Source organism: Lissotriton helveticus, chromosome 3_1, assembly GCF_964261635.1.
Source record: "Lissotriton helveticus chromosome 3_1, aLisHel1.1, whole genome shotgun sequence".
NCBI lineage: Eukaryota > Metazoa > Chordata > Amphibia > Caudata > Salamandridae > Lissotriton > Lissotriton helveticus.
This window is the reverse complement of record NC_136061.1, coordinates 1,840,045,332-1,840,072,878: the sequence shown is the minus strand read 5'-3', so window position 1 is coordinate 1,840,072,878 and position 27,547 is coordinate 1,840,045,332. Positions and strand designations below refer to the sequence as shown.

Sequence of the window (27,547 nt, the reverse complement as noted above, 5' to 3'; positions counted from 1 at the left end):
AAATAAAAGATTGCTCCACGTTTGCTGGTCTCCCTGAATTCCATTTCTGAAAGAACATTTTTTTGAAAAAATGACACCCTCCCAGACTGCAAACACACTTAGCCCAGGCGGCCAGGGAGTGGGAGGAGGAACTAGCATCTTATGTTTACCTGTGCACCTGCACCAGGGAAAAAATGAGCTGCCCTCGGCCCCACCCCGCCGACGACCTGTGTGAAGCAATGTGGGATGGAAGCCAAGATCCTCTGGCACACAGTATAAAAGACTGGACTCGGGCACAGGTAAATCGTTCCTCCTCGCCAACTCCAGTTCGGTACCCCCGTGGCCGAACTACAGGGAAGATGGGCGCACGCAGGAGGGTCCAAACGCCAGTATGGGTCCTTCTATTGGCCGTCGCCTCTTTCCAACAAAAAGGTAGGCACTTCCCAACATTCCCTCGCTCTGAGGTGTTGGAAAGAAAGTTATTTTGTATTTGGTAAAAGAAAAGACTTTACTCGTTTTACTTGGCGTTTCATTTTCGAAATAGGCATAATGTTCGGTCTTACAGCATAGCTCATTAATAGATGTATTTCTCGGCGGCTAAATGGGTTTCTCTGAACGTGATGCTTTCAAATGCGTACCCATGCTACGTTGTTTCTAAACTCCGAAACTGGAGATGCCATGATAGCCAGGCATATTCGTCTGAGATGAATGTGTGTGAGGAGGAGGTTCCGAAACATAGGAAACACTTTTAAAAATGACCGTTGTAGGGAGTTTTGTTTTAATATTCTATTTGTTCCTTGCTACTCATAGATGGGCTAACAGAGTGGCAGAGAGCGTTCCCATATTGCAAGTACATCGCCCATTGGCCAATCAGCAAACTGATTCTGACGTTTAGATGTCGACCAAGGTGAAGCCCGCTCGATTCGTAAAACTAGAAATCACAAGTTGACGGGGAGAGCTAAGCCAAGGGTCGGGTTTGACTCTAAGAACACGTGCACGAATCAAGCCCTGAAAATGTTTGTCATGTAAATTGTGCGACAAACGTCACAGTAGAAATATGATAAATTATCGTCAAGATTTAAGAATGACTATTGATTTTATATGTAGAAGTGTTTCACTTTACTACACCAGATGTATCCCTGCGCCGAGAAGCATTTATTTAGAGTGATGGCTTTCAAACATGAACTTAGTTAGTCCCTGACAATGATGCCATTAGTGACAAAAAAGACAAGTGAGTTGTGACCTCTACAGGGGGCCTGGATTGTGTTTATAAACGGAGAAACATTATAGTCAAATCAAACAGAGGAGAGGGTTTGTACAGCGCAAATACTGAACTAATGTACGCGAAGGGGCTCTCCTATGGAATAAGGAATACAAGCGGGGACTCCGTGAAAGCAGATACCTGCGTAGCATCTCAAGGTTTGGTCAAGCGGGGTCGCCCGGCCTGAACTCAGGTGTTCTGGTTTCATACTGTGCCATTCAGCCCCCTGACGGGTATCTCTGTTCTGATTTACATCAAATGTTAGTGTTGTCTTTATTCTTGGCGCGTGACGTTACAGATGGATGACAGGCAAAAAGCGCCTGGAAGCTTGGCTCGTTTTGGACTGGATGGTCCAAGACACCTCGAGGTGAGCCTCAGCCAGGTGCCTGGCTCGAGACAACTCCTGCCTTTACTGGCTCGCCCGCCTCTGAGTGAGACATGTTTCTTGAGTGAACGGCGCGGGGTACCAAGGAGGATGCTGCAGTCTCCAGGACACCCTGTAAATACATGTATCTGCCCACACCACCCCTAAGGCGCCCGGGTCCGGCATATGTAGCGTTCGAGGGGCTTCTTCGTAAGACGGAAAGGGAGGGGGTGCTGGAGCGAGGACCAGTGTGCGGAGCACAGGGAGGAGGAGCGCGGTGTCTGTGGTGATGGAGGCTGGCACGAGAAGCTAGCCCTGCTTCTCCCTTTGATATCGGACCCTCTTTTCCCGACTGCTGTCTCCTCTGGGAATTTGAAAGCTAGCTATCTGCTCAAAATGTGCACGCGCTGCGCGCCTTCAAAAAGGGCACACGATGCCCCCACCAACTCTGCTATCCGAGTATGTATCTTGTTATTTCACTCACTACAGTCTTCCACACTCAGTGCAGTTTTAACAGCCCTGGGCGAAATCTAATTGCTGTACTAATGAAGTTCATTTGTTCCTCTAAAAACTTTACCCAATGATAATTGTGGCTACCCTTGTATACAGCCCTGGAGCGGCAGGTGTATTTTCGGAGACCGACCTGTAGTATACAATCTCTGCGTCGCTCCTGTTCCTTTATTTTTATCTGTTCTCATGTGTCTCTCGCTCCACCTGTAGATCTACATTTACATGTGCTCGTGATTTGCGTACACAGTGCGTCTCCTCACGCCCTCATCTGTACCTCTAGTTCACCCGCATCCCCTACATGCCTCTCTCTATACATCTTTCTACATCTCTTAACTGTCCTTTCTCATTTCATTGTTTCAGTGTGCGTTTACTGCAGGGGTCACTTCATATGGACGACACAATATCACCTTCTCACCTCTTGTTTTTACAGTCTGTGTCCACGGAGCGCCCCTAGCCTTGTTAGTAAAGGCTTCAGTGAATAGACTGCTGTGGATTGAGACTTACACACGAGCCAATAATAAACGGTTCCAAATATCCGGAGCGTGTTAAACATCTCCGACAGCGTTTCTAAATAGTGTTGTTGTATAGACCATGTTCTCGTGTAGGCCACGCCATGATAGTAAAAGTCTGCCATGGTTAGGGAGTTGCATCGGAGGCTGTCCCGGAGGCAGGCGCCTCCTGTCAGGATCATCGATCTGTTTTGACTGTTGGTGCACGAGGAATGTGCGGCATTCCACTGGGAACCTCAGTGTCAAAGTCGTTTCCTTCCTCACAATGCTTTCAGAGACAGTCTGACTCCGTTTACCTTGGCAGAGACATCGTGCTAGCTCGAGAAGCGGTAGAAACGCATAAGGTTTTCTCTATTTTCTCAAGAAATTGATGTATTGATCACATACACAGACGCACTGTAGATGTAGAGAAATACCTTCAGCACGTTTCACCTTTGAGAGTGAGGTCCGCATCCAACAGGCTGTACAAGCTGATACCTGGCTCTCGGTATTTACAAGTCCAGGTGACGTTAGACTGCTCTATGTCACTGGGTGGTCTTTCCACGTGCTGAGAGCAGGCGGAAGTTCCAAAGGAGGCCTCAGTTCTGAACTGTGACAACGGAGCACGCTCCCTTGGGCATGCATGCTGAGGGGCACCACGTGACGCGACCTTGAGAAGAAGTTCCTCTAGCCCTGGTACCCTAGCCTGACACCCACGGGACTTCTCAGCGCACTCTTCAGTACCGTAGATGCCCCTTTGTTCAATGTTTCAGGTTCTGCTCATGCATTCTTGTTGGTGCGCTCTCATATCCCTCTGTGGTTATTCTTGGAAGAGTTTTCACTCTAGATTCCACTCGATCGGCTCTTCGCGTTTCATCACCCCCAACCCTGTTCTCTTGAGGCCTCAGCGTCCTCCCTTCCATGATGTAGTGCCATCCTAGGCTCTTTCTTGCGCTGGCCCCTTTGTCCTGCAGCCGCCTCCTGCAGGAATACAGCCTTGCTAGTTATGTTTTAATGGACCATACATACCTGGGAAAGGAGGTGCTACTTCCCGACTGCAGCAGCGTGTTAGGTTATTGACTAGGAATATCTTCTAATATGCAAATTATCACTGTGTATGGACCGTGACCTCAATACAGGGAACTGGAGTGAAATCTGGGAATGTTAGCGCCGTAAAATGTGTCATATTCCTAAGCGGCAGTGCCTTTGGTAGTCAACTGGTTGGGTCCATGAAAAAATAAAACCACAACATATGTGAACAAATTGGACTTTCCTGAAGTATTGACTCATGTTAACTTGGCCCATACAGTTCCCTTCACCTTACCTCGCACCTTGCTACTGCCAACCCCCAGTACTGGGACCGACAGTCCGTGAGGCAGCATACATGACACGGCAGTGTCGTAGAGAACATACCTAGGCCTGCAAATGGCAGAACCTGGCCTGTAATGAGCCCCAAATAAGTCCTGTTCTCGGGAACGTCAAAGCAAACAACAAGCACACATTTCATTCCAATCTCAATGGGTGCTGGAGCCCATCATTCAGACTGGGGATATGACCTGCGCTTTGTCGCTCCTAAAAGCTTATGAAATATAGAACAATTGCTGTGGCAACCAATCATCACATTATGGGGTGTGCATGGCTACTCTGTAATACACTTCATTAAAGCAGCTTGTTGCCCACCTCATATGGCATGATTCTCCTTGGCAGAACTCCATCTCACTACTAATATTTGTGTAGACCAAGGCCTTTGAGCTTTTGTCCTTCCATGAGTTAAGTTGTAAACTTCATCTTGAAAAACAGAGACTGTTCAAAGTAATCTGTTAATATTGTTTATTTTAGCAAAGAGCAGAGTGTGAAATGAACTATCACTCACCGAGTGGTGGCCAATATTTCTACTTAAGTTGTTGAAGGTGTTCCGCCGTCTTTTCTTGCCATTTATGAGATCTTGGGGGTTCTCCTTGTTTCCAAATGTTTTCATTTACTCTGTGAGGTCACATTGGGTCACCTTGCTCGCCAAAAGTTTTTTATGCACCTTCTTGAAAAGTTTCATGCAGGGCTTTACCTACAGTGAGCACCTATTTTTTTTTTTTTAAACAGATGTATTCTTCAGGGAAAGAAGCACCATAGAAGTTCCAGCATCTGTCGCCATTTAGTGATATAGCATTAATTAGCTTCAACATCATTAATAAACAGGGCAGGATTTCTTCAAAATCTGCAATATTAATTTTGCAGCCCGTGTCCCTGAAAAGAAAAAGATTAGGGTACGGAATAATGCACCCCTGCTCTCCATTAACTAAGCGTTTTAATTAACATACAGATTTAATTCTCCTTTCTAAACATGAGTTCTTTTCCAATTTCGAGTCTCCCTCTGCCCATATGGTTCCTTTTCACTTCATTAATTATGTAATTTTCTATAGGGTCTAGCTTTAGTTAGAACTCTCCCTGTTTGCAAGGGATTTAATCACTTCATATAATATTCTTTTTCCATGGCTTTCAAAATGGTTCTCATTCGCTCTACCAGTGTTCCCATTTTACGGTGGAACATCATTGGCTCTATGGGATCTCTTATACACCTTTTTTCATTCAATTGAGACTCGCCAAACATCCAACTGTGTTCTTTTGAATCTGAAACATTTTTATATTCTAATATTATCTATTTCATAAAAAAGTTCACACTTTTTCCAAAGGTTTGTCGGTTACTCAGGCATTCATTTATTACGAAGGCTTTCTTTTACTCACGGGATGTTCGTTTTAATAAACGGGTCTTATTTACTCTAGCATTTCCTTTAGTTCAGATGGGCTTCTTCCCATCCTGGTTTTAGGAGACTTTCATTCACCTTTGGCAGTCTACTTTAATCTAAGGAGCTTTATTTACTCCAGACATTGTCCTTGTTTCTAAAGTTTTCATTCTCTCTGTGGATTATAATTTTTTTTTAAATCATTATGTGTACCTTGAGAATTCCCATTATTCTAAAGTCTTATTTTCATGGTAAATCATTAGTTTCTAAAGGACCTTCTTTACTCTAGAGATACTCTTTTTCTTCATGCCTTCACTCTCTCTTGGAATTTTCCTGTTTACTAATTGTCTTCTTTTACTTGGGATTGATATTTCTTGTATGGTGTTTCCACTTAGTCTAAGGACTTGGCTTGTTTTCAGTCACAGGAGAATTTCTTCTTGCTTCTAATTGTTTTAATTTGTTCTATTGATGTTCTGTGTTTAGAGCAACATAGTTCACTTTATTTATTTCATAATTTCTTGTAGGTTCACCTTTACATTACATAATCCCCTTGTCTTTTATTATATTTAAAGTCAGTACGCTACTGTGTTTACAAAATCTCTATTTTGCCTTAGGATTCACCTTGAAGCAAGGTGTTTTTATTTGTACATGGTTCTCTTAACCTCTAAATGATTGCAACCATTTACGGGGCTCTCCTTATAGCGCGAAGGGTTCATGTTGTATAATTCACTCAAGAATTACTTTTTTCTTAGCGTTCTTCCCCTCTCTAAAGAGTATCATTGCTTTTAAGGAATCCATTCTCTCAAGAGAATGACTTTGCTTAAAGAAGTTTTTTTCACCCCTACGAATCACCTTTTTAGTACTGGTTTAAATCAATCTAAGGTAAATCGTATATCCTGCAGGTTTCTATTAAATACAGGGTCTCTCCTTAATTCTAAATCTTTACATTTACTCTAGGAAACTCCTTGTTTGTAAAGACTTTCTTTGCATCAAGTGATGCTCCTTGGTATTATGAATTCTTATTAAGTTCAGAAATTCTTCGAACGATTTCCCTTCCCTTTACAGACCATCCTTTTTGCTACATTATTGTAATGGGTTTTCATTCGCCCACGCATGTCTTTTTACTTTGTCTTAATTTATTCAAGGGGTTTCCTCAGTTCTGTGGCTTCTCATCTTATCTCATTGTTTCTGAGGGTTTCCGTTCATGCTATAGATTTTACATTTTCTCTGTGGTTTTTCATTTTCAAATATTTATATTTATACTTTGTTACTAAGTGTTTTCTTTCATTCTAGGGGTGCTTCTTATTTCCAAATATTCACATTTTATGTAGAAACTCTACCGACTTCCTTGTACAATGCTATGCTCCATAGTGGGCATATAGATTGCAGGTTTCCCAGCATATTGACTGAGGTTATCAGTTCGATAGTGATTTAGTTTGCTACACCATATTTGCCCAAGTAACGTATACATATATATTTAGGAGTTCTGTCTTAGACCTACTGCTGGAAAAAAAGGGTGGTAATATTGTGCTATGCCTACAATTACAGCAACAACCATGTTCTGTGTGGTGTGACTGGCACAGCAAATAAGATGTGCACTCATCCAGTTCGCGTTGACACTGTGCATCAGCCTATCTTCTTCTTCCTAAGGAAGGTGGCTAGAGTGCCTAGGCAAAGGTGATGCATTACTAGATAGCCTTTGAGCACTTCTTTTCCCAAAAGGATAACAATCTGGTAAACCCACAATCTTTATATTCCCAATGATTTTGTCTAGAAATTGTTCTCTAATGATAGGGAGGGGATGGCAGGGGCATGGGAGGGTGTATCATTTGTGCATGCTGTTTCTGCAAATGAGTTCCACTCTTTGGGAAAAATAGGACAAGTACACAAAAAACAAATGTGTGATAGTCCCGACAACAATGGGACCAGTTTGAAAGATAGACAGCAGATATGATGTAGATTCATTTTTATTGACCTGCATTCTACCTGTAAGGTACTAATTGCAATGATGTTTCCTCTTCTTACCCTTCCTCCACTTACCTTATGTTCATATTAATTGCTATGTCTTTATGATCTACGTATATCCATTCATACTATTTCTCTTTACAGCCCTTGCACAATTTAACTCTGAAACAGTCGATGATGTCGTTTACGATGTCAGCGTGGATGAAAATGTTCAGCAGCAACAAATAGGTATGTACCCCAAATTTCTTTTAAATCTAATTAGATGATTTTAAATCCTGTGCTCCATTACCTATATAAACACTTTCTTACAAGTAATGATGCAATTTACTCTGGGCTAAAAATATTTTGGAGACATTTGTTAAGGCTCATTTATAATACTATGAAACTGATCAAAATCAAGAAATCTAATGAAGTTTTATCGAAAATGTATCAGTTTGTTTAAAATCCCCTAGAGTCGATTCAATGAGGTCTGGATCAGGGAAAAGTTGATAATTTAAACCTTTACATTAGAGCACCTTCGTTTCAATGGTAAGAATCTGCTTGTGGGTTGGATATGCTGCTCAGGTCAGTGCTTAAGGTATCAAGAAACCAATACCCAGATAGTTAGAATGTCATATTCCTAAATCCTAAAACTTGACATTTGATTGGTTTCTTCTGCTGTGAGGAGAGGAGATGTCAGTCAGAGGAGTGTGTCTGCCAAAGTATATCTGCCACTTTGGGTATTAAAGGAAAACTCTTCAGAAAGGCACTGCTCATCAGCACCACCGTCTTTCAACTCACTGAAGATATCTTCTATATGTTCTCTAAATTGCACTGTTTTCCTTTCCTTTTGTTATAGATTATGACTCAGTGTCTTCTTCATCATCATCATCTCAGAAAATTAGCATCATAACGGGCTCATCCCTTACTCCAGTAGTGAAGAGTAAGTATTAAACATTAGGGTTCAGAATCTTAAATGATATGTTGATGATAGAATAGGCGAATGCCAACAAGGCTTTTGTAAAGCCTCATGATTTTAAATAGATTTACAGAGTAAACAATAGTGCATTGCAATTTGACGACAATGCAAGTTAGCGCCAAAAAACTCTTGATCAAAGATATTAGAAATACAAAACAAATATGCCAATGCACCTACTTGAAAAATTGCAGGTAGGATACATTGTACTGTCAATTAACGTTCAATAGTAGAGCAGAATGTAATAATGTGACTTAAAGCTATCTCTGCTACGGAATATGCATTGAATATAAAATAGCAATGATGTTTGTAATGCTCCTAATGAGTATATTGTATTGGCCAAACTTACTTCTTCTCTCTCAAGGAATCTGGTCAAATTTAGTCACGCCAAACTACTGTATTTCTCAAAATTAAATGGTGATGTGCTTTAAGATCTGGAAACCTCATATACTTAGCTGTTTTAATGCATGCCCGGTGTTTAAGTGGTAATAAATACAAGCTAAGTCAATTGACAAAGTTCAAACACTGATGAACCCCAGCATTGTGTGGGACATTACAATCACGTTTTAAAATGTGGCAAAGGCAGTTCCGCGTCGTTAGAGCCACGTGCACATATGCTACTGTTTGTCCCTTGGACACAGTTTAACTGAAGGAATTGATTAGCCAAAATGTAGGGTAATGTATAGGATCAGGTTTTGCAAACTGTCCAATCAATTGATGTCTTAAACGCTCTTAATCCACTCACATTTTGTAAGTTGGAAATCTCTATTTCTGTAGTAGTTATACTTAGCTCAAAGTTCCGCAGGATATTCGTTAGTATGGAAATACAAAAGAACAAAAGCCTCGTTATGGTAAAGGAAAGGAAGTCAACTGAATGATTGTCAGGTATATGGAGGAAGAAGCATTCTGGTTTATGAATAAGATGACAAAGTGCAAATTGGGAGACAGGCAAGTGCACTCTTCCTATGAAGACTTGGAGAGGAGTCTACTGAAAAACGTAGCACATGCCTACGTCAACATAAAACTCTATCCACAAAAACAAGTGAAGCACAATCTTAAATTGAGTATAAATACTTGGAAACATATGCCTAACCACACAGTCTGGTAGTCCTTAGAGATGTGATCACAGAATAATTGTCATGATTTCCATTCCAGCAATCAACACTGCTCACAATGGCCAAGTGTGCAGCACCTGGGGAAACTTTCACTACAAAACCTTCGATGGAAATGTCTTCCAATTCCCAGGCACCTGCAACTATGTATATTCTTCTCACTGCAAGAGCAGCTACGAAGACTTCAATATCCAGGTCCGAAGAACGGTGGAAAATGGCGTCACCACCATCAGTCACATGACGATGATGATAGATGGAGTAGTCATTGAAATCACCAAGAGCTCCATTTTGTTCAACGGGAACCCGTAAGTACAGCACTATGACTGATATGTACTATTACTAGCACCACAAAAAGGGGTGGTGATGGACGGAGCATCTGAATCAATCAAACACTCACACCCAGTCAAAAGATCTGGGTTTAATCCATCACCGTTCTTTAGCCCACTCTGCCACCCCAGTTCAGACATGGCTATATGCAAATCAGTCTGACCCTGTTCCTCACGGGAACAGTCCAGCCCGAACTGCCAAGCCATGTCTTCCCTGGACCGGAAACAAGCTTCCGAGGACCGGTTCCTGGCATTCCAGCCGTCTTCAGCCCGGCTTGCTTGAATCCAGTGGCAAAGTGAGCAAGGGACTCACGTCGGAGCATACCCTGCCACACTTATGGTGGCCAAAAGCAGTACAAAAAGGGGTGGTGATGGACGGAGCATCTGAATCAATCAAACACTCACACCCAGTCAAAAGATCTGGGTTTAATCCATCACCGTTCTTTAGCCCACTCTGCCACCCCAGTTCAGACATGGCTATATGCAAATCAGTCTGACCCTGTTCCTCACGGGAACAGTCCAGCCCGAACTGCCAAGCCATGTCTTCCCTGGACCGGAAACAAGCTTCCGAGGACCGGTTACTGGCATTCCAGCCGTCTTCAGCCCGGCTTGCTTGAATCCAGTGGCAAAGTGAGCAAGGGACTCACGTCGGAGCATACCCTGCCACACTTATGGTGGCCAAAAGCAGTACAAAAAGGGGTGGTGATGGACGGAGCATCTGAATCAATCAAACACTCACACCCAGTCAAAAGATCTGGGTTTAATCCATCACCGTTCTTTAGCCCACTCTGCCACCCCAGTTCAGACATGGCTATATGCAAATCAGTCTGACCCTGTTCCTCACGGGAACAGTCCAGCCCGAACTGCCAAGCCATGTCTTCCCTGGACCGGAAACAAGCTTCCGAGGACCGGTTATTACTAGCACCTACATCAAACTGGCATTCCTGACATTTATATTCTGAGTATATCATGCACCAGTGTTTCTAAAGCAAGCCCCAGTGTCAGCCCCTGTTTTCCTTTCTATGCACTGCTAAGTAGATTAACGCCCTAGCCACGCCATTGCAATGTAAATGATCATAGGAAAGGCTGCATGTGGGGGTGTCGCCCAGTCAAATATTATAATTAGGTGAGAGCTGTTCAGAAGAAAAAAACACCACTCCATGCTTGATTACATGACTTTCTCATAAGAATCCACATTTTTTCCTGGTCATTATCTCGTCATGCCACCCGTTAGAATCACGTATGAAATATATGACATATAAATGACTACTTGAAGGTACTCTAGGAGCCTTCCTTGGTACTGCAATCAAGAGATTTTAGAACATATGACAAGCAGGTTGATCAAATATATAATAAAGCAACATGTTTCCATGTGGCACTTCCTGTTACTGTTTGTATCCAAACACTCAGTTTTATTGTCACACAGTTTAAGGGTCCTAAGGCAAACATTAGGTATATTATTGTTCCCTCGGCATTGTACAGAAAATGTGTTAGTGATCTTTGTCACCGAAAATATCCTCCAGGGGTCCTTGATGCTCAATGTTATAAAGGTGTCAATCAATCAATCAATCAGTATTTGTGGAGACAGCTATTTCCTCCTGAGCGTATCAAGGCGTTGAGATCTCGTTGGTCTCTAGTCTAAGAGAAGGGTCTTGAGTCCTTTTCTGAAGTCTGCCAGTGTTGGTGCTGTTCGTAGGTGGAGGGAGAGGTTGTTCCAGGACTTTGCTGCAAGGCAGGAGAATAAACGACCTCTGCTGTGGCTCAGGCGGATGCAGGGACGTGAGCAAGTGTGAGAAAAGCGAAGCACATTGGTCTGCTGGGCTGGTAGAAGTTCAGGCAGTGGTTGATGTAGGCTAGACCCTGGTCGTGGGGGGCGGTGTAGGTGAGGGTCAGCATCTTAAACTGGCATCTCTTCTGTATGTGGTGCCAGGGGAGCTTCTTGAGGTGGGGTGTTATCCATTTTGGGAGGTTGAGGATGAGTCTGGTGGCTGCGGTCTGTATAGTCTGGAGTCTGTGGGGAGTTGGGTGGTGATTCTACCCTAGAGTACATTTCCATAGTCTTACCGGCTTGTGAAGAGGGCTTGTGTGACTGTTTTCCTAGTGTTGATGGGGATGCATCTGAGGATCTTCCTGAGCATGCTGAATGTGGGAAGCAGATAGAGGAGGTTGTGTTGACCTGTTGTTTCATAGTGAGTTTGCTGTCCAGGATGATTACAAGGTTGCTGGTGTGGTCTATTGGGATAGGTGCGGAAACAAGCTGCACAGGCCACCAGGTGTTGTTCCACCGTGAGGTGTTCTTTCCAAGGATCAGCACTTGCGTCTTGCCTGTGTTGAGCTGCATCCAGTTGGTCCTCATCCAGTTGGCGTACATCCATCATGGCATTTTGGAAGCTAGTTCTCATGGTGGTGGGTTATTCCATCAGTGAGAGAATGAGTTGGGTGTGGTCTGCATTTAAGATTATATTAGGTCCGTGGGCTAAGACGATGTTGGCCAGAGGCGACATGTAGGTGTTGAAGAGGGTGTGGCTGAGTAATGATCCTTGAGGGACGCTGCAGACTATGGTCTTGGGATCGGAGATGAAGGTCGGATTCTCTGGTTAATTACTGTTCGGAAGGGTGCAATCCATTTAAAGGTATCACCCAAAGTGGTGGAGTCTTTTGACAAGAGTGTGGTGGGGTACGGTGTTGAATGCCTCTGAGAAGTCGAGGAGGATCACGCTGCTGTTTCATCTTGGTCGAGGAGGGATCTGATGTAGTTGGTTGTGGTGATCAGGGCAGTTTCTGTGCTGTGGTTGGTGTGGAAGCTGGATTGAGAGGCACCGAGTAGGTTCTTTCTTTCTAGGTATTTGGTGAGCCAGTGGTTGATGGCTTTCTCGAGGACATGGGTGGGAAACGGGAGGAGTGAGATGGGTCAGCATTTTTTGAGTTCGCTGAGGTCGGCTGAGGGTTTCTTCAGGAGGGGTCTGGACTTTGTGTGCTTCCATGCTTTGGGAAATACAGCTGTGATGATGTTAGGAATGGGGGTAAGTGCGCTGCAGATTTCTTTGTGTTCAAGGTTGAAGGCGTGGTCAGGGCAGATGTCCTTTTAGACATCCACTTGTGGAGCGTGCATCCAGCACTCAGTCAATTTGTTTTACAAATAGAGCTAGGATGAGAACTACAGCCTGTGGGATCCAACATATAAAAGAAAGGAACATATTAAGAAGTTGGCTTTCTCTGGCATATCTGCTTCACATATGTAGAAGAGAGTCATTAGTTCAGGGAGAGTCATTTAAATAGGGATAGAAGGATAATACTACTACGTCTTTTAAGCTTGAGGTTTTCGGCAGTGACAGTGAAGCCATGTTGCATCTTTCTCCCTAAAGAAATAATTGGTACAGTGTTATTTGTCTCCTCTAATCGCCATTTAGAAGTTGTTAGTGTATATGCTGTATGCATTCTTTTCTTAATATCCTAATTTATTATTGATATTGAAACCATTATCTAAAGATGACACACAAAGTTCAAAACATTTTCTGTCCTTCAGAATACTGGTACCTTTCAGCCAATCTGGAATCCAGATTCAGAAACATGGAAGTTACGTGAAAGTCAGTGCCAAGCTAGGCCTGGTCGTCATGTGGAACGAAGCTGATAACCTCCTGGTAAGTACAGCATTGGTGGACTCTGTCATGACCTTACACAGTCGGGGTATAATGGATAAAGTCATAATTTGCCGCTCAGGTTCCATCAAACTGTGAAAGAACTGTAACATTCAAATTACTCAATCTCCCATTAGGCATGTGAATTATTCTAAGGATATTTCTTGAAACGCCTTATTCAATTGTACATAAAAACATGGGCCCAGTTCACAAATCCCTAATTTGGAAAACCCTTGAGACTATTCCTTTATTTGGAGCAAATTCCCATCTTGAATGGTGTTCACAAAGAATCCCTGGACAACTGTGTGTATTTAGCCGTTTTAGACATCGCTAGGTGCCCGCTTGACAGTGTTAGGGAACAATGCACATTGCACTTTACTTTTTTTCTGCAAATTTTACAAGGTACCCCTCGCATTACGTTTAAAGCCAATACTGAGACGGTTTAAATTAATACAATGCGAACCTGCTCTGCTAGGTTCTTTTTTACAATTTCACATTCTTGAAATCTACTCAGCTGTGTCCCAGTTATTATGGCAGGCTAAAAACATAAGAATGGGTGGGTGATCTATTAAAAGAAGTTTCTGTATGTTTTACATTTCTCTGTAATAATATTTCATAAAGGTGTTACCGCCATTTTATGTACTGTTTATAGGATATGACGATTTTTGATGTATTTATTTAGCTATTATTATTTTTTTAATAAAATGTATCTTTTTATTGTGGTGCTTTTATGGTTTTATCTATGAACCGGAATAAAGTTTACTGAGATTGAGTTTCAACCATCTAGGAATAGCCACATGCATACAGTGTATGCATGTAGGAAAATCTCAGTCACCGGTAATTATTCAGGCCACATCTCAATCCACTGAAGTTTTGCACACCATGCCACTTCGGTTTGGACCCAGCCATATGCAAGTCAGTCTTGACCCTGGTCCAATAGGGATAGTCCAACCTGAACTGCCAGGCCATGCTCTTCCTGAAGCGCAATGCAAGCAAACCAGGGCTGGTATGGCCCTAGCTAGATCTCAGCCACTGTGCACAGTACCCATGTCTGGGCATACCCATCCCACTTAAGGCGACACACGAAAGTATGCTAAAAAGTGATGGATGGAATGCTTGAATCAAATCCTAGCCACTGGTAATTAGTTATTTTTGACATGAGTAGCATTTTCTTATAAACCACTTTTAAATTTGGAAGTATTTTCCCATTCCTAGAAGCCTTTTGATAGGAGTAAGTTTGAGCAATTTAAATCGAGAGAAACTACCTGGCAAGGAAATGGGAGTATTCCCCACCTTATGAGTTTCTGGTTTCTGGTTGCTGCTCTCCTTTTTTCGTTAGACCCACTTAGGAATTTCTACAAATAAGGGGTGAAAGCTAAATTTGTGATTGTAAACATTTCTTATTCTAGTCAGACTTCTGAATTTGGAAATGAACTTCGTGAGGATGTAAACTCTAACAAAATCATGATTTCTGGAGGTTTTTTTTGCATATGTAAGTTTAACTTTCAGTCTCAGACAGCTTTGAGAATCACACTCATTTTACAATGCAAGGAGGAGCAGCCTGCATAAAGGAAAAATGCAGGAAATTTAGAGTCAAGCGTGGCCCAAAAAATGACAAATTTGGTCCTTTGAGCCACAGGCACATCGACACCGAGATGGAACAAAACAGTTAATGACACATACTTAAATTACTGAATAAATATTCTGATAGTATTGATAGAAACAAGAGAGTATACCATGGAAAATGACACTTCAATGAAAACATTTGCTGATTTTATAAAAACGTCACATGGATGGGGGATAAAATCATTATGCCAAGAAAACCAAATAGTGCACCAATTTTCGAAAGCTACATCAATACTCTGGTCCTCTACCACCGAAAGCCAAGTCTCCCAATTAATTGTTCTCTTTCCTCTCAATACAGCTCGAACTGGACGACAAATACGCCAACCAAACCTGTGGGCTTTGCGGAGACTACAATGGCATTTCCGAAAATGAGTTTCTGTCCAATGGTAAATATTGTAAAATTAGTTTCCTTCCACCATGGTCAGCAGGTGTGCTTCTGGGCTCACCACTACACATGTTCCTCTTGTATATCCATGCTTGTGTCCACTCTCATGCCCCCACTCTCCTCAGAGTTACTTATGGGAAGAGGCAAAATCATCTGCAACTTTATATACAGAGCAGGGGCACCAGCAGGGTCTGTAAGCCGCAGCTGCGCTTCCTGGAGGCCAGAAGTACCCCAGAGTTTGGGAGGAAGGTGAACTGCTGTGGCTCACCACTGCACAGATACACCTTTTTGCAAGCAGTAAAATCTTTGGAGTTTCTCTAAGCACTCTGCTGGCACCCTTGAAACATCGCTTTTCTTGTAACCTTTAGCCATGCTGCACAGTATTCCGGCACTGTAACATGGCTAAACGACATTGGCAAAGTCTACAGTTCCTGTATAGGTCAAAGTTATTTGCTTTGTCAATGCTTCTTAGTTTGTGTGCTCCACCATCAGGCCATTGGGATGGGTTCTGAGAATAAGTGTGCCCAGACTCATGGAAAATGATTGCGATTGTACAGAGGCCGAGGATGTATCAGGGGTACATACCTTGCTTCCTTTCTACCTAAAGGAGCATGACTCAGCGCTATGAACCATTTAGGCAACGGTGTGAATAAATCTTAAATAATATACCAATATCTGATAGAGAAATGGCTCACTTCTCACCTAACAGTGGGTCATATGCTAATTGACGTGGGGTTTGTGGAGGTCACACATTTCATAGCACATCACTTGACGGGCTTTCAGAATGAGGCCAAAGACTATTATTGAATGTTCTCAAGTGCAGGGATATTCTTTTTGTCCAAGTTCCATAAAATGAAGTATAATCAGGGAAACTGGAATTATGCGGCAGGGGAGGGCCAAATTATGTGACAGGTTTGGGTAAATTATGCAGTATAAAAAGGCATATTATGTGGCGTAGCGTGGCACATTTTGTAATAGTATTACTTCATTTTTTCTTCTTCATTTTAACACTTGTTTTCACTGTTGGGGAACTGGTTTCACCTAATTAGTACCAGTATAACACCCCAATATAGCAAAGCTAAAGAAAGGTGACCAGTCAACCGTTGCAAAGGGCCTTCTACCGCACAGGAACATATGTTGCTGTGTCTTTAGTAACGTTTGAGCATTTTGAGCTACAATTTGTTTTTATTAAAAACAGCAGAATATATGGCAGATGATGGATTATGTGGCAAATTAGGCAAATTTATATTTATGCAAAAATTGCTGCAGCTGCACAGTCACATAATCCTCGGAGCATAATACAGTAAAGAAAGACAAAAGTCATATGTAACATGGTGTACACTTTGGTCTGCAGGTATTCAAATAACTGAAACCCAGTTTGGAAACCTGCAGAAGATGGATGGCCCAACAGAACAGTGCGAGGATACACCGCCCGCCCCACAGAACAACTGCACTGACTTTGTAAGTTTTGGCATCTCACCTGAATTTGAGTCGTAACAAGGAGAAATATCTTTATGTCTCGTAGTTGTTTTCTCTTTCTAAGAGTGATGTGTTCTGCATACCACTTAGAAGAAAGAAATTGCTCTAAGGATTGTTTTCATGCAGGAAGGTGTGCCTTTCTGCAGTAAAACAATCCTGCATGCAAATCAGGCACCCTTGCACCATAGAGTAAGGGTGTCTGTGCTCGCTACAGGCTGTGCTGATTGTGCCAGCGCAGGCAGAGGACAAGAATATACCACATCTTGATAGATATGGCACATACTTGTTTGCAGTGCATTTGTCTTGCTGCAATGTGTTGCGTTGTGAGAAAAAAAAAAAAATCTCCCCCATGATGTTTTAATTCTCAATGCATAGTACGGCCAATGTCTCATGCCTTCTCGGACTTTGTTTTCAGGAAAGCAAATGTGAGGCCATTCTGACCGGCCCCGCATTCCAGAGCTGCAACTCACTTGTTGGTGTCAGCGCCTACATCGAAGCCTGTGTGAAGGACATGTGCCAGTGCACCGATCCTCAAGGTTCCTCCTGCCTGTGTCACACCTTCTCAGAGTACTCCCGGCAGTGCTCTCATGCTGGCGGAGCCCCTAAGAACTGGAGGACAGCTGACTTGTGCCGTGAGTATCTGCTGTTAAAGCATGAAAAGAGTCATTTTTGAAGAGAGATGCAATATTACTAGAAACATTCACAATGCAACTCATTCCCCAGTCATTTTTTTAAAGACAGATGCAAAAACAGCATGACCCACTGGTTTTTAGTAAATGCAATTCTGTGTGGGAGAAAAATATTTTAGGATCTTAGATACACTAAGTCAGGGACGAAATCTCAAAGCCCTCTTCAGATTGACCTCAATAATAGGCCTGGGCGGTGAACTCCTCTATGTTCGCAGAGTTTGCAGAGTTGTCCACACACTGCAGAGCACGCAGAGTTCTGAAAAATTCCGATTCGCGAATGGAGCAGAGTTTTTCCACGCTCGCATTCACCAACGTTAAGTTGGTGAGCGCGAGTTAGGAAAATCCAACACTAGGCTATCTCCCAGAGAGATTTCTCAATGCAGGATCGCGGATCGTCGCAACTGCTCGCATTGAAAATACATCTGTTCACGTTGAGGAAGCTGCATCTCGTGTAGAACATCTACTTGAGTGGCAGAAAGAAGCAACACACTCTTGGTATGATGCCATTCGCTTCCATTTCCCAGCGCAGGACAAACACCCGGCGCACAAAATCAGCACAAATGGCATGACCTAACACACTCAGGGGCTTGTGGAAGTTGTTGGGTCGCTTTGCAGAACTCTGCCCAGGCCTACTCAATAACACAGGAACTGTGATGTGTATGAGGGTAAGCCTGAGCAAAGAATATGGAGGTGTTTTCCTTGTATTTAACATCTTCGTTAAACCCATATAGGATTTAGCAAACAATGACCAATAACTATATAAAAATTATAAATGTTACAAAGCAGATGCAGCACAAACACCCCTTATTTATGCTTTCTAAGCTGCTCCAGCCCTTGCGTTTTCTCAGACAGTATCTTGAAAATGATATTAACTAAAACACTAATTATCTCATTCATTAAACAAATGAGTGTCTTCGCTTTTGCTCATTTTGCCTAGTCGAGATTCTGCGATTTGCTTTCTACTATTCTTGACAGCAGTCTCTCAATTCAAGTTTATGTTGTCTTTGTCCACTGTCTGAGGAACAATGAGTAAACTCTGAGGCCTATATGCAACATATTTCCTTGTATCCTTTCCTACCTTTGTTGGGTTTAAGAGAGTGCACCCCGCGGAAACTACTTTCTCCATTTCTTTAGTAATGACTGAAGCCCCAGGGAGACCACCGAACACACCATTTGCTGCGTTCCCATTTTTATTTGTGTATTTTAAATGTAGGTGTGAGGAATACATCCATTTCCTTCTCCCCGTCATCTTTTTATAATCACATTGCAGCAGGCGCATCTGATATTTCCAGCTTTCCTGCATCAAATTATGGCGAAGCATTACCCTTGCAAAAATGCTACTTGGAGAATGATTACATGTGCAATAAAATGGGCGTACATTGTAGCATTGTCCTATCTCAAGTGCTAGGTCCGGCTAAATGCCTTGAAGAGCTCCATACTGAACACCTTATGGTCTCTGCTCAGAATCTCGCTGACTTTCTAGCCATCACCTCTACCGCGTGTCCTGCAAAGCTGATGCTGTCCTCTAGCGGTAGTTTTTTTAAATTAATGTGTATGCTGGTGTATAAATTAAAATATGTGCAGTAAACTGTGCCGAGAAATAACCATTGCTTTCTTTCCCAATTTCAGCCATGTCATGCCATTTCAACATGCAGTTCCAGGAGTGCGGATCACCATGTGCAAATACCTGCACCAACTCAGAGAGGACAGAGCTCTGCGAGGAACACTGTACTGACGGCTGCTTCTGCCCCCCTGGTAACTACGAGCTCGCATTCTCTTTGTCAGTTGCCAGCTCTCCCAGACCAAATATCCCCTCTGGGGAGCTGTCTGCTCTCTTTCTAAAGATCCCTTCAGGGGAGCTGTCTGCTCACATTCTAAACATCCCCTTAGGGGAGCTGTCTGCTCACATTCTAAAGATCACTCTCTGAGAGTTGTCTGCTCACATTCTAAAGATCCCTTTTAAGGGAGTTGCCTGCTCACATTCTAAACATCCCCTTAGGGGAGCTGTCTGCTCACATTCTAAAGATCACTCTCTGAGAGTTGTCTGCTCACATTCTAAAGATCCCTTTTAAGGGAGTTGCCTGCTCACATTCTAAACATCCCCTTAGGGGAGCTGTCTGCTCACATTCTAAAGATCACTTTCTGAGCGTTGTCTGCTCACATTCTAAAGATCCCTTTTAAGGGAGCTGTCTGCTCACATTCTAAACATCCCCTTAGGGGAGCTGTCTGCTCACATTCTAAAGATCACTTTCTGAGAGTTGTCTGGTCACATTCTAAAGATCCCTTTTAAGGGAGTTGCCTGCTCACATTCTAAAGATCACTTTCTGGGAGTTGTCTGCTCACATTCTAAAGATCACTTTCTGGGAGTTGTCTGCTCACATTCTAAAGATCCCTTTTAAGGGAGTTGCCTGCTCACATTCTAAAGATCCCTTTAGGGGAGCTGACTGCTCTCTTTCTAAAGATCCCTTTAGGGGAGATGACTGCTCTCATTCTAAAGATCCCTTCAGGAGAGCTGTCTGCTCACACTCTAGAGACCTCTTTAGGGGAGCTCCCTGCTCACATTCTAAAGACCACTTAAGGATATCTGTCTGCTCATATTCCCTTTGTCAGTTCCCAGCTCTCCCAGGCCAAAGATCCCCTTAGGAGTATTAGTGTCTGCTGTGGGCACTACCATGTCTATGATCAGGCCATATCCATCACAACAGATACTGTGGGCAATGATACTGTATCCAGTTATCTGTAAACCTGCTCGACGTTTGCTGCTGAGCATCAAATTGGTCATGGCAATCTTCAATAAGTAGCCCCTGATCATCCATTGTCAATAGTTAGCTGCAGGTTATGGTTCACGGTTATGTTTGACTGGACAGATTTCAAACTCAAGCCCAAGTTCAATCCCTTGAATTGGTGGGAGGCTGCCACTTTTTTCCAACATCTCATTGCCATATTCGACTACATCAGAAACTAAAACCACTTGACTGCTTAACAAGGACCAGGAATAGCTAATATGTAACTATGTTTACTATGCTAGTATTGTATGGATTAGGAAGGGTATCCATGGAAAGGACGTTAGCAGTGAGGTGTGTGTGAACATACACACCAATCTCTTTGAGCTATTGGAAGCACTAGTCAAGGTCAGATAAACTAGTAGTTCTGATATCATTGGCCCATCACTCATCAGTCTTCTTTTTTTCTGCAGGGACTGTGTTGGATGACATCAACAATTCTGGCTGCATTCCTTTGCCCCAATGCGCTTGCACCTATGCTGGAGAAACCTATGCCACGGGCACTTCATATTCCACCCCATGCGGCTCCTGGTAAATCCATTCATTGTATTTCATTGCTGAACGCACAAGAAGAAGCTTGTTTTGCAAATCACCTGTAGTCCTAATCATAATAGTGGAAGGACTCCCTTTAAAGAGTACATATGCAGATTCTTGATTTCTATTCAGAATCCAGGTGTGGTCCTTGGAGGTCTCATATTGTGATCTGTTTTGACAAGATGGGGCAAGTTGTTCACAACATGGAAAGCCCTGAAGTGAGCGCCCCCAGAGACATGTGCACAAATCCTTCAGACACCAAATATCAGAAACATTAGATCTCAGGTGTACTAAGGACCCTGCATGACCTGGCATAGATGGTTGAGATTTCTGGTATCTTTAGAAAGAAAGGGAGGGTTAGGGGCCTCATTTGAGTCACCTACACTCTTGCCCCTTTAGTAAACAATCACAGATAGTCACAAGTAAAAAGGATACAGTTTCTACTGCTGTATTCCTTGTCCCTTGGGTCCCAAGCCATATGTTGTTGCTCATGCAGGAGGAATGCAGATTCTTTAGGATTACAAAAGTTATCACGCTAAACATTGGTTAATAGCGTCTGTATCTGCAGTGACCTGGGTTTAGGGAGGTGCCCTGTGACTGCCCTAGAAGAATTGCTTTGTAAGCCTGCTGATAGTGTCACTCAGCCATTGGAATCTGGGAATTCGCTATTTATCTTGCACGGATTGTTGACCCAGGGTTTGTTCGAGATAATACTGTTTAATGTAATTTTCAGAGGAGTGGCTTCTAGAAATGATTGCAATATGAGGGACTGTGATAACCCATCTTAGAATCCAGCTACCAGTGTGTGCATTCTTACAACTGCAGAGTTAAGAAACGTTCAATGAATGAACACTGTCAGCATACGTTTGTTTACATAGATATGACTATATGTATGTTTTCGTTTTTTAAAACTATTAACATTACTGTCCTTTGTGAAAACAATGTTATAATTACTATATTTTTCTCCTTGCCTGTTACTTCGTCTGTATTCATGAGTGTATATTATCATATTTTTTTATCAGCCAGAGTTATAGTATAGTAGGGAAGACCAGTAGCCTCTAGTTTTTCCATTAATTTACTACTTATATTTATGTTGGATACTATGATTGATGCATCTGCCACCAGCATGTTTAATACTTACCTTCCTAATTACAAATGTTAGTTCGACTCATATGTATTTGTTAATTGTATCATCACAAAACATCTCCTACAATCGTGTTTCAATACTTTTTTCTGTTAGCACCAAGATCAGTGCTTGCTTTTCCGGTACTTCCTCAACATTTAAGCACAGGCCATGACATTGGTATGATATTACAAGTTACAAGCTTAGTGAACACATCAGTAGAACATGTGCTAAGCTCTCAAGTGAACTGATGCAGCACTTGCTGACCTTGCAATACTGGCCCATGCACAGACCACATACAGAATTGGTACCTGGACACCTGTTCTAATGCTGGCACTTGACCCTCTATCATTCTAGGGTTTGGTAAATTGAGTACTACTAAAGTGGGTAGCAGCAACAATTCTGTTCACCTTAGAGCACAGAATTCAGCTATGTGAATTGTTAGTTCTGTTTTTTTCTCTTTCCTATCAATATCCTGCCTATTCTTCACTATTTGAGGGGGCCACTAAATGCAATTTACTTCCTCATAACTTCATCATCACCAACAGACTTTCTTTGAATTTAGTGATTTGGCAAAAAAGAGGGGTAGAGATCCAGGGACTATGCTGTCCTAGAACGGCTTAATATCAAAATGTAGTGTCTGGCCCTAAGAAGTGGACAATGCATCTACAGCCCTCTTTTTGAATTTCATCTATCTGTGTGGGTTTGTTTACAATAGAGAGAAACAATAGGTGGACCATGGATGCTAGTTGATTCAGTACCTTTATGCCTTTATTATGAGTGACCAGGAGCAGTTTCTCAGGGGAGATACTGCTTTGAGCCATTTTAGTTTCCCAGTTTCGCCAGGACTTGAAGAAACAGGCCCACAAAGTCCATAATTAATAATTCCTTACCCAAAGAATCCCGGCCCGGACTTTAGAGCAGAGATGAGGGGGACTGTGGGCAGCTGCTGTGCCCCGATGGTTCACACTTTAAGATCAGCATTAGGGAAGCAGCAAATGCGCTACCCTCTACGGCCCCCCCAACAGAGCACCTGGATCCACAACAGCCCCTCATACATTTACCACCTGCCTCACGCAAGGTTTAAATGTATGCAGCTGCAGGGCTGGTTTTTCACCCAGGAAGTGGGAAAACCATGTTGATTTGGACCTCGGATTTCCAGATCAGTGTGCCAATCCCCATTCCGGGAAAAATAACTTTAAATCCCCAGAATTTGGTGTGGGAATACCAGCAAGAATCATCTCACCCTACAGTATGCCGAAACCTAAATCCTGGGAATTTATATTGAGGCCCTTAATGTTAGATGTAAATTTTCCACATAAATCATTTAATGAAACTTATCTTATGAAATTATCTATGTATAATTCACCACGTTATTACTGTTCTGCTTTATTTCCATTTCAATCTATTGTCATATCCATTCCACTCTTAACTTATCTTGGCAGATTAGTATTCTGCTTCTAATAGTTTATGATTAGTTTATTGGTGTTATGATTCATCTGCTGGACTGCCTCTTAGAATAAAAAGCTCTGTAGTTTCTGGTCTTCTGACATTGAGAAGCTCATGCATATTTCTAAGCTGTCCAGGAGATAACAACAATTATAGGATCTGTGGTGTTGGTTGCGGTTATCGAGAAGATAGCGGTGAATTTCAGATTTGTGAGCCAAGTCTCTTCAGTTTCCACTCTATTTTTGGCTCCATTCTTATTACTCCTTTGTACTAATGTTCTCTTTCAGTGTCCTCCCATCCCTCCTTAATGGGGGTTTAGAGTTTTCTCATTCTACACAAAAGATGTGATGTATCCTATTTGCCAGGTTTTCCAGTTGACTTCTTTTTTCCTCTGTCGATAGAGCTATTTCTCTTTTTGTGGTAACCATTCCTTGAAATTGTCCTGCAGTAGTTTCCTTTTAGAGTTGATCTATGGAGTCTATTTGCTATGTTATGTGTGTAGTTTCTGCGGTTTCACATATTCTGTGACATACCTGTTTGTTTAAGATTATGATGAATGAGAGTCAGTAAGAACGGCTTAAGTGAAAGTGCTTTTACCATTATGTGTTTATGTGAACTAACACCCAACGCTTTGACATCAATTTGCCTTAAGCACAGTGCCTTTCAGTGGAGGGGAGGGAGAATTGAGAATATGGACTGGTCCATTTGTTACTCCAAACCACCACTTTTTTCTATGTTGTCATTTCTAATCTCTGTTGTGAACCACTTTTTCAAAGTTCAAAGTTCTTGACTCCTTCACCAACTTTTCTGTGTATGTGTTTTTGTATTCAATGAGCAAGTTCACAACCATAAAAACAAATTTACTTAAATGAACACATTAAAACGGCTGGCAAAACGAGTGCCAATAAATACAAATATAATCCATTGCCTGACCAGCTAAGGATCTAGCAATGCAAGTACAAACGGGTCCCATATTTTAAGGTGGAAGCACCAGACAAACACAAAAGGCAAAGTTGGCCCTCCTGTGTCTTTTATAGAACTTGGCAGTCAATCAACACAATGAACGGGCAAACATTTCCTAACACCAGTTCCTCAATAATAAATTAGCATTTTGTGGACCACTGGGCAAAGAACAGCATCAAGTGGAAATGGAGCGAAATTATTAAAGTGTTGCCATGTTTCATGAATATAACGAAGTTGATGAAAGCCACTTTCTAAAATCTCACCAGCCCCTGTGCAAGGGGAATTTATAAATCCTGCCCTATTCGCCTGAATGATTTAATCTGTTACAATGTATGTATGTTGTTTGTAGTGTTTTCACATTGTTTGAGACACAGACAATTGTTAAACTGTACCAAGTGCTCAGTTTGAGCTGGTAGTTCCAGTGGGGGCCACCAGCGCTCATTTTTTCGTACTGCACTTATTTTTCTGCATCAAAATTTCCTTGATGGCCAGCGAGACAAAAACACACAAAGCAGAAGGATGGAAAACCCGTACAGGGAAACCTGCAGGAGTGTGTTAAAGGGGCAGGCAGTGTCTGGCAGTGGATTAAAGAGGCTGGGTGGGTTCAAGTCTGGGCAACCTTTCTATTCAGTGCACAGCATTTAGTGGCACTGGCCAAGGGCTTCTGGGCAGAGCCTTAAGCATCAGCACTCTTTCTTTTCCAAACTAACCTCTAACTGTAGTTCACTTTTCTTTTTGTGTACAGCACCTGCGCTGGAGGCCAGTGGAGCTGCAAACAACAGCCCTGTACTGGGACATGCTCTGTCGAAGGAGGCTCTCACATTGCCACCTATGATGCCACACGATACACCGTGCACGGAGACTGTAGCTACGTTCTTTCAAAGGTATACGTCATTCAATCTAAAGATGTTTGCAGGTACTGAATACCCTCTCTATGTCCAGCAGCAGCTTAGGGTGCAAGGCTGAAAAAGCCCTCTTGGGTTCAAACAAAAGCGAATACTTGAAAGCATCAAACCATAATTCAATAACAAAATGTGTATGTATCTGTCTCCATTGCTCTAATCTTGTAAGAGGACGGTTGCTTCACCTTATGGTGGCCCGAATCACCTCCAGCCCCGCCCCGTACAGGTGTAAGGACAGGACGTTTTGGCGTACATGATTGCTAATTGTGCTGTTTGTATAATAGCTCTGCGGAGAAAACACGTTCACCGTCTTGGGAGAACTGCGCAAGTGCGGCCTGACGGACAGCGAGACGTGCCTGAAGAGTGTCGCCCTCAGCCTCAATGATGGACAGACGGTAAGTTCTACAACAAACAGGCATCAGTAAGAGACCTGTAAGTATGAGCGGGCTAGGCCTCACCAGGCGCGCAACACCCATTGGGCTCACGGGGCTTCAGCCCCCCCCCCCCCCGTCGTGCCTGTTAGCTTGTGCCCCACACTGTTGATTGTTGAAGGTATTCTGCTGTATATTTGATTTTCAATTGAGTAAATAATTGAAGACCTCTGTCCGGCTGGACATGTCGCTCTTAATTTAGAATCAATTCCGTCTATATTTATTGTTTCTCACATATTCTATATGCATAGGACCGTTGTTGTTTTGTAAAGTCAGCCCGGGCTGACACAGCTTCACGGGCTGGCGAGCATGTAATTGCAGCCGCACCCGAGTACTTAACAGGTCTTTAAAAGACCATTTAGTTGTAAATGAGGCTTTTGTTGTGTGGTCACCCCTTCTCACAGCCACTTTGTCCGTGGTTGGAAGAATTAGCCGCATGTGAAATATTTTCAGCCTCCCCCACCCCGAAATTTGGCTCTAGTTGCCCGCCTGGGCCTCACCAAAGGGTCTGAATTAAACCCTGTGGTGATGTGTGGCAGTGTGCGGTGGGGAGTACCGCAGAAGATGGCTGAATAATGGACGGGTCCTGCAGGGGGTATGCTTGTGTAAGGAATGCCATAAACAGTATCAGGCCCAAAAATCTGCATTGCTTATGAGGTGCTGTGGTGAAGTGCTGGCACAGTTCCATTATCGACATAGGACATTATGTACACTTTGGAAACTTTCCAAGTCATTCCTTTGCACACCTGCCTGTGTAGTCTGCCCACGCTGGTGTAACGTTTCCAAGAGGGCCTGACTAACTCATTTTTCGCTTCACTCCTTCAGGTCATCGTTATCAAACCCTGTGGCAGTGTGTTTGTGAACTGGATATACACCCAGCTGCCCGTCTCAGCGGGTAAGTGCCTCCGTTGAAGATGCATAGATGGCTGACATGCAGCTTACTTTGTGTAGCCAATCCACCTCTACTTCCTGTCTGGTACCTAACACTCTTAAAAGGCGGCTTCAGCATCAACTGGTCACGAGTGCTGTCCATTTCATTCTAGGAAATGGATCGCACCATTTACAAAACTTCCTTTAACCAAGCGACCTCTCCCTTTTCATCCTTACAAAGTCCTCAGAAAGTAAGCAAACGGACATCTTTACAATAAGACTTAAAAAAAGAGAGATGTTGACATTTAACAAGTCAAGGCATTACAGGACCTTCTGTCTAAGGGATGTCATCCATCCTTTAATAAAAACCGAGGTATTTATTTCAAAGACGTGAGAGGAAGGCATGACAGGAAGATTTGAGAACTGGTTGTAAGGAGTGTGGCAGTCGTGGTGCCTGGCATTAAGGGGTGAGGCATATGGCACGTGAAGTATGTTTCATTGGGGAGGCATGGGGTGTGTTTACTGCTTTTACACTGATGAGGCAAACTTGTTCACTTATCTGGAGTTACTGAGTTAAGGGAATGGTTTTAAAATGGCTATATACAATGGCACAAGTCTCTAAAATATGAAGTGAAAATTGTTTACTTGAGTTAAATTTGTGGGCCATGCATGCGATGAATTGTACATAGTGAAGAAGTGCATGAGGAAATGTTGTAAAACATATTGAGTCTAGATGAGAAGTCACCACCAGTTCACAGCAAACGTGTTCGGGTAAATAAAGCAAGAGGAACGCATCAACTCTGATGAGATACTCAAGTGAACCGGTATTTAAATTAGTAAAGTGACAAAGGTAAAAGAATAATGCAAATACTCCTGAAAATTCAGGCGACATGACCTTTCTAACCTGTTCAAGTGGTCACCTCTCATAACAAGCTTCACGACTTGGGTTCTTTTACCGTTCTTCTTTACTAAAAAGT

At 42.7% G+C, this 27,547-nt stretch overlaps 1 protein-coding gene across 1 annotated transcript in view; it reads left to right on the top strand.

Annotated features, from left to right (window-relative positions):
• Positions 1 to 291: 291 nt before the first annotated feature.
• The window catches only part of LOC144823883 (mucin-5B-like), a 93,609-nt gene continuing 66,353 nt past the window's right edge, over positions 292 to 27,547 (top strand). The window contains exons 1-13 of the mRNA XM_078682772.1: positions 292 to 411; positions 7,450 to 7,533; positions 8,144 to 8,227; positions 9,416 to 9,677; positions 13,225 to 13,339; positions 15,261 to 15,348; positions 16,702 to 16,808; positions 17,242 to 17,458; positions 19,145 to 19,270; positions 20,712 to 20,829; positions 25,113 to 25,251; positions 25,554 to 25,664; positions 26,526 to 26,595. Coding sequence (XP_078538898.1) covers positions 339 to 411; positions 7,450 to 7,533; positions 8,144 to 8,227; positions 9,416 to 9,677; positions 13,225 to 13,339; positions 15,261 to 15,348; positions 16,702 to 16,808; positions 17,242 to 17,458; positions 19,145 to 19,270; positions 20,712 to 20,829; positions 25,113 to 25,251; positions 25,554 to 25,664; positions 26,526 to 26,595 — 1,594 coding nt within the window. The 5' untranslated portion in view covers positions 292 to 338. The remainder of the gene's footprint in view (positions 412 to 7,449; positions 7,534 to 8,143; positions 8,228 to 9,415; positions 9,678 to 13,224; positions 13,340 to 15,260; positions 15,349 to 16,701; positions 16,809 to 17,241; positions 17,459 to 19,144; positions 19,271 to 20,711; positions 20,830 to 25,112; positions 25,252 to 25,553; positions 25,665 to 26,525; positions 26,596 to 27,547) is intronic.